The sequence below is a fragment of the Sceloporus undulatus genome, chromosome 3, assembly GCF_019175285.1.
Source record: "Sceloporus undulatus isolate JIND9_A2432 ecotype Alabama chromosome 3, SceUnd_v1.1, whole genome shotgun sequence".
Taxonomy (NCBI): domain Eukaryota; kingdom Metazoa; phylum Chordata; class Lepidosauria; order Squamata; family Phrynosomatidae; genus Sceloporus; species Sceloporus undulatus.
Window position 1 is genome coordinate 44,861,447 of NC_056524.1, and position 10,826 is coordinate 44,872,272.

The 10,826-nt window shown below is 40.8% G+C and overlaps 1 protein-coding gene across 1 annotated transcript; it reads right to left on the reverse strand.

The window, feature by feature from the left end:
* Positions 1 to 2,557: 2,557 nt before the first annotated feature.
* Positions 2,558 to 10,614, reverse strand: RPL24 (ribosomal protein L24). The gene is made up of 6 exons (XM_042460143.1): positions 10,461 to 10,614; positions 10,255 to 10,330; positions 7,250 to 7,360; positions 4,894 to 5,030; positions 3,934 to 3,997; positions 2,558 to 2,683 (listed from the first exon to the last, which is right to left on the reverse strand). The coding sequence occupies exons 1-6, from the start codon at positions 10,463 to 10,465 to the stop codon at positions 2,603 to 2,605; spliced, it is 474 nt and encodes a 157-aa protein (XP_042316077.1). The 5' UTR covers positions 10,466 to 10,614; the 3' UTR covers positions 2,558 to 2,602.
* Between the last annotated feature and the right edge of the window lie 212 nt (positions 10,615 to 10,826).

A 10,826-nucleotide genomic window follows, 5' to 3' on the forward strand; every position in this document is an offset into this window, starting at 1 on the left:
TTTTTCCCATTTTACTGCCCATTCACGCTTTGTAAGGGATTTGGAGGCAGCTGTTGTTTTAACCTTACTTGTTGGATGCAGGCAGATAGTGATAATTAACAGCTAGAATAGAATTCCATTCTTTCCCAGCTCAAACTTTGGTTATTGCCTTGTTTACTGCAAACATACGGATGAGACCACATATCAAGTTTGTCTTTCTCCATGCCCCCCTCCCCAATGCTTGACAAGGAGGCATTGGACAGTAAAAAAAGGAACTTTCATCACATGTTTTGTCAACTGAAGTATGCCTGTACAGTCAAATACAGACCGAAAAAGGAAGCCAATCTTGTTCAATGTTATCCAGCTCTCTGATGTGGGATTTGAACATGCCTTCTCAATACAAGACTTCACTTAATAGTGGTACCAGCATAAATTTCTACAATATCCTGATTGCCCATTTCTCTGAGGGTATATTCACATTGCAGAAATAAATCAGTTTTGACACTTTATTGCTATGACTCTATCCTACAGAATGCTAGGATTTGTAGTTTAGTGAGGCACCAGACTCACAGACCAGGCTGAATACTTCACCAAATAACAAATCCCAGGATTCCACAGGATGGAGTTAGTGTGGGTCAAACTGCATTGTTTCTGCAGCGTAACTGTAGAGAAGTGTCAAGGTGTACATACTATTACAGAATGTCTTTAGAAAAATGGAAACAATACCAAAATTATCCAACACATTGAAGTTTCATAGTTGATTTTCCACATAGTAAAAAGGCACAAAACTCGGCTAGCTTTCAAAAATCCCAAGTTTCATCAGGCAAAGATGACTTGTGAATACAAAGAGATGGTCATTGTGAGCCTTCAAAGTCTTTTCTCAATTATGGCAACCTTATCACACCGTTTTCTGGGACTGAGTGTGTATGACTCACCCACGGTCACCCAGTGGGTTCCCAAGGCTGAGCGAGGAATCACAGCCCAATTTCCATAGTCCAAGTCCTAAGCTCAAACCACTACACCCTGAAAATAAGCCTAAATAAAGGTATCACTACCAGGCAGACTTTGGAATGTTTTTCCCCCCAGTTCAACCACCCCTGCATTTGTATAGCTAAAGACATACAGGAATCTGGTAAGCACCTTTTGAGACTAAGTGGGGAAAATTCAAACATACTTTTTTGTGGTCGACAGTCCAATACAGTACAATAGAGTATGTATTCATCTGTAAGTTACTCAATAGTAGGCTTTTTAAAAATCTTGAGTATTTCAGCTTTGTATAATCAAACTGATGTTATGTAAAGTCGAAGGCTTTCATGGCCGGCATCCATAGTTTTTTGTGGGTCTTTCGGGCTATGTGGCCATGTTCTAGCTGAGTTTCTTTCTGACGTTTCACCAGCATCTGTGGCTGGCATCTTCAGAGAATATACAGCCAATTTTTCCAGGCAAAGCATTCTCTGAAGATGCCAGCCACAGATGACGGCGAAACATCAGAAAGAAACTCTGCTAGAACATGGCCACATAGCCCAAAAGACCCACAAAAAACTGATGTTAAAAATAACACTTAGTAATGTAACTCTGGCCCCAAAGAACATCAAGGAATAATTAAAATCCATATGGGGTAAGATTTACCAGGAGTTCAAGTCTAGAGTCACCAGCAGTGGCATACTTAGAATGGTGACAATTACAATGCAAAATGTTTTATCCACATCACATAATATACATCAGCACCATAAACCACACTGTTTTTGTCCTATTAGCTACATAGTTCCAATACAGTACAGAAATTTCAGAATCACTTTCCCTAGAGAAAAACACTGTGACACTGTATTGAGTTGGTGTTAAGTCAGTCTCTACTTATAAAGAAGAGGGATGTATGTACCCAAATCTTCGAACACTGCTTTAAACACCACCTGAATAACAACTGTACATCCCAATTCACAAAAAAGGAGAACAAAAGACTGCAGCAACTATAGAATGATAGCATTAATTCCTCATGCAAGCAAAATTATGATCAAAGAATAGTGGAAGATAGTGATGTCTCATCTACAGGGTCACTATGACTCAGGATTGACTCAAGGGTGGTTAACAATTTCATCTGGAACAGACTAATAACTGTGATGGTATAATAGTGGAATAGAATGCAATTTAGTTTCAAGATCTTAATATTACTATCTTGAAAGGTCTTCCAGTAAGGTTCTCCCAGACTGTTTTACCAAGAACTGTGGTCCAGAAATAACCCAGTTTGATACCACTTTAACTATTTGGCTCACTGCTAGGGGATCCTGGGAACTGTAGTTTATTGTGGCACCAGAGCTCTGAGGAGGCTAAATGTTTCACAAAACTACAGCTCCCAGAATTCTCTAGCATTTAGCCAGGGCAGTTAAAAAAGTCTCAAACTGGATTATTTCTGAAGTGTGTTTTGGACCTGCTCTGCACAAGCTGTTCTTAGTTTTATCATATAAATTCTGCTGACTATTCTGTTACTATTACTATTTGACAACCGAACTGAACATTATTTCAAGATCTCCATAGAAGGAAAAAAACCTATGCAAAACAATCAGGACTCATTAACAGCAAGTTAGTTTAGTCAAAAATTGATTTAATGTAACCAAATCAGCACAAGTTAGCGTTTCCCACCAACACGAGGAGCAGAAACTTTCACAGGCTTCACAATTTTTTGCTTTGGTGCAGCCTTTGTAGGTGCCTGTAAACAAAAAAGATAATACAAATGAGGATGTGCTACTTAACCAGCCACACAGTAGCCACAGCAGTTGACATTCTGCATAGGCACAAGTGGAAAGATTACATCAATCACTACAACTTCCAGAACTGCAGCATAACATAGTGGCTGAGGTACTCTCTTTGCATTTGCGTATGGGGACATCGCCAGTTGCTACTATAACCCCTCACCACAGGTACAGATCGGCAATGGGGGAGTTTTACAATAGGTCAAGGAGGCGGTAGTACCACAGTGGCACCTCTGCAACTCTGCAAAGAAAGACATACATTATACTGAGCCATGTCTGATTGAGGCCACTGTGTGCTTGCACTCCTTAGACTGAATGATAGCTTAAGAAACCTTATAACCTTTATGTTTTAGGATTATGGTAGTTCCTGTAGAGTGTGTTTCCTCAAATGTTAAATTGGGTTGGCTAGGAGAGGGAACAACAGTAGAACTATGTGCTACCTTGTTTGTTGTTGTGTACCTTCAACTTTCCAACTTATGGCGACCCCAAGGCAAACCTATTGTGGCGTTTTCTTGACCAGATTTGTTCAGAGGTTTGCCAATGCCTTCCCCCGAGAGCATGTGACTTGCCCAAGGCACCCAGTGGGTTTCATGACCAAGTATAGAATCAAACTGTGATCTCCAGAGTTGCTCAACACTCAAGCCACTACACTACACTGGCTCTTACCTTGGTTGTACTGCACTCAGCAACAACCTCAAGCCTTCTGAAATTCCAGATCAAGACAGTCATGTGCATTCTTAATAGCCTACGTGTATTGCTAAATTCATGAGAATTAGCAAAATGTAATAAATAAGCCCAGAATATTAGTAGCTGGATGATGAAAATCACCTTAGGTGAATAATTCCAGCAGTTTACTCTACCTTCTGAGATCTATTAATAATAAAAATGAAATTACCTGTAAATATTAAACATCATCTTGGAGAAGCAATTGGAAGTGAATAAATGGAACTGTGCACATGACTTAGCAACCTAATGAAAATGCATATCTACACATGGAATTATTATGAAGCATACAGGAAAACTGCATTTAACTCCCAATTTGCTTATTTGCCCATTGGGTGCTTTTTCGTTTGAGAAAATGATCTAAAGTATTTGTAAAGAAAAATTTGAGTACAACAACTATATTCTGAATTTTTAAAAAAATGGAGGAAAAGAAAAAGGACATACAACTTCTCATTCCTTAAATCAGTCGCTGAGGGAACATTACCTTTGTTGTGGAGGGTACAGTCTTCTTAGTTGCCTGTTTAGCCTTCTTTGCTTCCTTGGCAGCTCTGTAAATTACATTCACAGTGTTAAGTTTACTCATACAAGAGCCTGAAGTAGTAGACTGAGCAGAACACTCCAGACCATAGATAAAGCAATTCCATTTTGAATGTTCTAATAAGAGGAAAATACACACAAACTGGTAAACTACTGAGATCAAAACTTCACCTGACTGATTTCCATTTTATCAGATTTTTTTTCTAACATGGAAGTGACTAAAACTGTCCACCAGCAATCTAAAGAGTGACTATATCACTTTCCCTCCTATGTGTGAAGCATCCTCATTATCAACAGTTAAATTATTTTTATTTGTAGAATCTCATCCAAGTTACAATCAAAAATTATATTTTAATAGCAAGATTATACTACTTTTGACATGACAATCTGTTCATAATTTCAGGCAAAATTTTAGAAGCTGCAACCTTGCATTTTAAAAGTTCACAAATATAGTTGCCATGGGAAACATTGTATTTCCCTCCTCTGCTCAGCTTTATAAACTCTAATTCCTCATTTAACTTAACACCTAATGACAACTTGTGAAGTAATGAACTTCTGAAACTCTCGCAGTTCCTACAAACACAGGATTGTGGGAAACATTCTTGAATAAGTTTGGGGACTCTAAGTAGTTTAGGCAACTGTGTGTTGGTAACACTCCAAGTGCTGTGAAACCAGTGTGACACAGTTAAGCTTCCACCTCCATTTCCAGGTAGTTCCAGGTAATATCAAGGATAAGATTCCAATGCTGGGGAAAGTAGAGGATCACAATAACCCAATTTACCAAGACTAGCCAAAAGTTTCAACAGTAGAAGTCAGCATGCCTTGTTTATGCTGAGCTAATAATCACAATACAAAGAGGAATCCATGCAATTCTTATAAACAAATGCAAACCATGGAAAATGCTTACCTAATGGCCTGCTCCCGTTGAGCTTTCCGCACCTCAGGCTTCTGATTTCTCTTGGCCATTATTTCAGCCAAAGAGGCTCCTGTGATTGCCCTATGGCCCTTGACAGCACGGCGTGTACGTTTCTTTTGTACCTCTTCCTGAAAAATGGAAAAAAGGAAGGTATTTATTTCATACTGCTTCAGAAAGTGGATGCAAAAAGTGCATTTTTCATAAGCCTCAAAGATTCTACTCATATTTTAAAGTATGTACAGTGGAACCTCGCCATACGCGGGGGATCCGTTCCAGATCCCGCCGCGTATGGCAATTTCCGCCTATGCTCGAACCCCATTGTAAACAATGGGGCTCGTGCACAGCAGTGCGGAGCGCAACGGGCGCATGCGTCCATTCAACTGAATGGGACGCGCTGCCCCTTCCGCCCCGCGGCTTGAGCGCGTACGCTCAAAGCCGCTTATAAAAAGTCCGCGTATGCGGAGGCCCCACTGTATTTGCCACCTTCTTTTTAAGTTAATGAAATAGGTGTGATGGAAAAGTGCAACTACAGTTGGCCCTCCTTATCCACAGATTTTTTTATCCACAGATTCAAGCATCCACCACTTGAAAATATTCAGAAAAAAAGTATGAATTCCAAATAGCAAACACTGATTTTGCTATTTTATATAAGGGACACAACTTTGCTATGCCATAGTATTTAATGGGACTTGAGCATCCATGGATTTTGTTATCCACCAAACCCCATAAGATAACAAGGGCCCACCGTATCTGTAAAATATTTGGAGAGTCACCTTTGAAAACTACTGGTTTTAAATCTAGTAATCCACACAACTACCTACCTTAAATCTATGGGGGAAAAAACCCAAAATAAATACCTCATCTCTTTTATCTAACCTCCCCCAAAGCTTTCTATAGTCAGTAAATGCAAACCTATCCCAACTAGGGAAAAATGGTGGTACAAATCAGTTTCAAATCCAACTGGGCCAATCCTACTCAGTTTCTCAATTTTATATTTTTGTTATTTCTTTTATTTGGTATTTTAAACCTCGCTACTTTCAGCATTACAACTAAAGCAAGATAAAACATGTCTTGCATGAATAAAATTTGGGAAAACTTTCAAGAGACAAACCTTATTGAACTGCTAGGATGCTAAATGGGCATTGCTATACCAACTAAGTATTACTTCAGTCAAAGTGAGAATGAATCGCAGGGTGCTATGTATGGAATGGGCCAGGTTTAAATCTCATCAGATGGATGCATAGGAGGTCAGACATCCTCTGAATGATTTGCTGATCTATATTCTGCTTTTTCCCAAAATATGGGACTCAAAGCACATCACAATTTAAAAGAATACAATTAAAACGACACAAAAATGGACTTTAAAATAAAATTAATATTTTGTAAAACAGTCTGACCTCGGTATCTAGGAAGCCAAGCATCTGCAGCATGAAAATATTCCTGACCCACCCCCAAAATTCCAAAGCACAATTCTTGATTTTTTGTCATTTTATATGAGGAACACAATTTTACTATGCCACTGTATATCATGGGACTTGAGCATCCATGGATTTTGCTATCCATGCAGGATCCTGGAACCAAACCCCAGCAGATACCAAGGGCCCACTGTACTCAAACAATTCACTTCAGCTAAAAAACAAAATAAATTCAAAAATAAAAAGCTATTAAAAACAGTTCAGTTAAAATGAAAAAACATTCCCTCTGTATCATGACTCTAAAGTCATGACACTAACTACAGTATATTTTAGAATTTTGTTATTTTTCTCTGACTCTTTGGATGCAAGTGTAACCCACTAAACTGGGAGAAAGCCCCAATGAATTCATTTAGATTTATTTAAGTAGAAAACATATGTGATCATGCTGAAAAACACTTGTTCTGTGCTTTAAAAAAAACCCTAGCTACAAATGTTTATGGAAATACGGGCATACAGACAACAGACATTTCTTAAATGGTTTCCAAACCATATTCGTGGTTCTCTCTTTTTATATGTGGTCTAATAAAGTCTTTAATACCATCCAGATCAAAGCTGAAACAAGTTTTTGCTTAAATACAGAAGGGATTATGAAAGATTAAAAATACTACAGATGAACAGATTATGCTACATCAAACCCATGGTACCTGGAACATTGATTTAATACAATATAAAAAGTATTTAAAAAGTGAAAGCAAACCAGTAGTTTGCAACTGTCTATGACAGAATCCCATAGTGAAGTCCTGAGAGTTTACACAGAGGTCACTCCCAATGAATTTAATGAAATTTATCTGTATGTTTGGCTTGAATTGCAGTGTAACCTATGATATTTTTTCAATTTCAGAGTATCAGTAAAGAAATCACAACTTATTTACCGACTGTCCTTTCTTGTGCTTCCGCCTGTATAGAACAGTCCAGTTGATCTGACGGGGGTTTCTCTTGGAGAGGAATGCAGACTCGCATTTTGCATTCAAAAACTGAAAAACCTGGAATAACAGACATTCTTAAGTATTTTGTCTGCAAGCAGATTTGTACTGTTTCTGTATAACATGCTTGTGGAGCTCTCAACATACAACAATATTAACCAGAAAGTTTATTACAGCTTTTCAACAGTAGTGTGGCAGAAAGGTGAACTGTGAACAAAAGTCTATAGGGTAAATATCAACTTAGCAGAGTCCTAACTGACAAAAAAGAAATACATTACACAATGTTGATATTTTTTTTGCTGTTTATACCCATTCTTAAAACAATTCATCCACAATGGGCTGGAACAGACTGGACGGTAAAGCTGGCTTCTGCACAAGTTGGGGTCACAGCGTTTATACACCACATGCCACTGGAGCAGCTTGAAGTCATCCTGAGGTTGCGATTGGGCTGCCCAGGATGGCTTTTTACCAGCCCAAATAGGAGTGGATATTTTTCACCTCTATTTGGGCCTGCTCCAAGACAGATTGGGGCCGCAGTACTGGGCTGGGCAGTGCTGGGGTGGCTCAATCCACCCTTTGCAGCATCCTGTTCCACCCCAATGGTAACATTCTTACAGAGCAATAAGAAGTCTGGGTTCCAAACTTTGATGCCAACTGTTGTGAATATGACAAATCCCACACCAATGGCCATGCTCACTCAGGCGCCTGTCAGAAGAAAACTACAAATTTTGGGAATTCAAGCATGCAATACTAATTTAGCATGTTATGTTTGCTAATTAATTAATTGTAAGTACATCAACTGTCATCTAGTCCAACTAAATGTTAACTCAGGAAATCAGTTTCTATAACATCCTTAACAGATGATCATGCAGACTTCAGTTCGCAAACTTCTGATAAAGAAACTAGTCTGTTTTACTAATGAACAGCTCCTGCTACTATAAAGTTCCAAATACTATCAAAACCATGTTCTCCTTTCCCATCACTTCTACAGGAGACAACTGACCATTGAAAAAGGCCACAGAACAAAATGAATCACAGAATGGCCTCCTCAAATGTAGTAGAACCTGATTACAATTAATAAAAAGAAACTAGCCCTACCCTTTTAAAAACAAAACAAAACACTATTATGCTTCAAGTACGCCTGCGCATAAAAGGCACTTTTAGATCCCCTGTTATAATGCTTCCGGGCCATAGACCATAATTTTTAACAAGGGACCTAGCAGAGTAGGCCAGGAAAAAAGCTGATAAAAATAAGATTAATCCAGCAGCACATCTCAAATGAGTTTAAGTGCTGATGATATAATGGTCAGCCAAGGCAACATACAAATGCTAAACAGCTTGAACAGCTAAAGCCTGAACTCTCTCTGGAAGTCATACTTTTGTCATACTAAATTGAGGCCGTCATGCTTTGGCTACATCATGAGAATGCATGAATCACTGGAAAAGACAACAGTGCTGGGAAAGGTAGAAGGCAGTAGAAAGAGGCACACCAGACAGACTCAATCAAGGAGACAATGGGCCTCAATCTGCAAGACCCAAGCAGATCAGTGGAGCACAGGGGGTCTTGGGCATGTCTCATCCACATAGTTGCCATGAGTAGAGAAGTGAAGGAAGTTAACAACATCAAAGAGCAGGAAGAACCTGTGAGACCAATGTCTCAGAGGCCCTAGGGAAATCATTTGCTATCAACCAACAGTGGGATAAAAAACGGCCAGAAAGTCATACTGCACGCTCTAGTCAAAAGCATGCTCTTTAGAACTGAGGAGGACACAGCCAACAGTTAGCAAGATTGATGATTGCCCCAGAATTCAGAAGGCACTGCTATCAATCTGTGTTGCTGATTTACTCCGTTTTAAATCCCCCAAAATGCAATGCTGGATGCTGACGTTTCATTGTATAGAATCTAAGAGAGTAACACTGTTATAGAAGTGAGAAAAACAGTAGCATGGCTCCCATCCAAACCTGATGGGCAACCAGTGAATAAACAATGGTTCCCAAGGGCCCAAAACACTGCAATAGTAATCCAGTTTGAGACCGCTTTGACTGCCCTGGCTCAATGCTAGGGAATTCTGGGAATTGTAGTTTTGTGAGACATTTAGCTTTCTCTGTCAGAGAAACTACAATTTCCAGGTTTCCCTAACACTGAGCCTGGGCAGTTAAAATGGTCTGAAACTGGATTACTTCTGCCGTGTTCTGGGCCCCTGTCATCCATCCAGGTGTAGCCGCTGAACCTACATAGTTCGACCCGTGCACTGAGCCATGGCAGTCAAAAGTGGTGTCAAACTAGATCATTTCTACAATGTGGGTGCGTCCAAAGAGAAACTAGACATGCTCTTTGAAAAGCAAAGCTGTTAAGCATCCTTCCAGTCCGTGGTCATACAAAAGGCACTTTTACATCCTCTGTTAAGGCCTTTGAGTCAGTTTCCAGAAGGCATGAGGTTCTTACTATTAAAAGTAACCTTTGAGCTGCCCCTAAAAGCCTTTTCTTTTTCATGGCTTTTCAATTTGTGTGTATTTTAAAGTATTTCAACAAGTGTGTATTTAAAGGGTTCTGTAGTGTTTTGGGTTGTGTTTTAACTGCTTTGCGTTTTGTGTTTCCTTTCTGCACTTTAACATGTTGTGCCCAACCTCAAGCCTTGAGAGCAGGGAAGAAATAAAGCTTACTGCTGTCGTTACGACTACAGTCATCCTTCCATATGGGCAGCTCTGGAATCTGTGGATGGGATTAATACATTCTCTCTAGGAATGCCTAGGTCCTCCAGTGCAACTCTATGGTCAATTTCAACTAAAAGTTTCAATGAAAGACCCATGGATGCCGGCCAAGAAAGCCTTTGCTTCCGCCTTGCTACTATCACTGCTCTTGCCATTGTTGCTACCGCTATGATTCTGTTTCCCAGGGGACCAGGAAGAACCCGTGACCCCAAGGCCTCAGGCCCTCCCTGCTCCACTCTCACCTTGCCATCCGTCCTGGCGTAGCGGCGCCCATGGCCCGGGTAGATCTTGTACCCGCTGAAGCTGCACAGCTCGACCCTGCAGGCGAAAAATACAGAGCGGCAAAGGATAAGCGAGGGGCCCGGCGCCGAAGGCCTCCCTTTTCCCGCCCCCCCAGGCCCTCGCACCGGAGGATGGCGACGGATTAAAACCGGGCCTCGGCTCTTACTTCATGATGGCGGCTGCAGCTCCCTCGCAGGCAACTCCGGCGGCGAAGAGGAAGGGAGGATCATGGGAAAACGCCTTCTATACTCGCGCGGGGCACGACGGGAAACAGCCGCTGCCCCGGTGCATGATGGGAAGTGGCCAGCTTTCTAAGTCCTTCACCTCAGTTTATTAGCCCCGGTGCATGATGGGAAGGTGGTCCTCTAAGTCCCTCAACTCAGTTTATTAACGACGGAAAGCAGCCCTTGCCCCGGTGCATGATGGGAGGTGGTCCACTATCTCAGCTCCTCGCCTCAGTATGATGGGAGGTGGCCCGCTTTCTCAGTCCCTCACCCCGGTGCATGATGGGAAGTGGTCCTCTTTCTAAGTC

Coding starts and splice junctions, on each gene's coding strand:
- RPL24 (XM_042460143.1), bottom strand. Junction 5,031..7,249: donor AGCACAAGAAAGGACAGTCG/GTAAATAAGTTG, acceptor TCCATTTTTCAG/GAAGAGGTACAAAAGAAACG. Junction 2,684..3,933: donor CTGTACCCTCCACAACAAAG/GTAATGTTCCCT, acceptor TTTTGTTTACAG/GCACCTACAAAGGCTGCACC.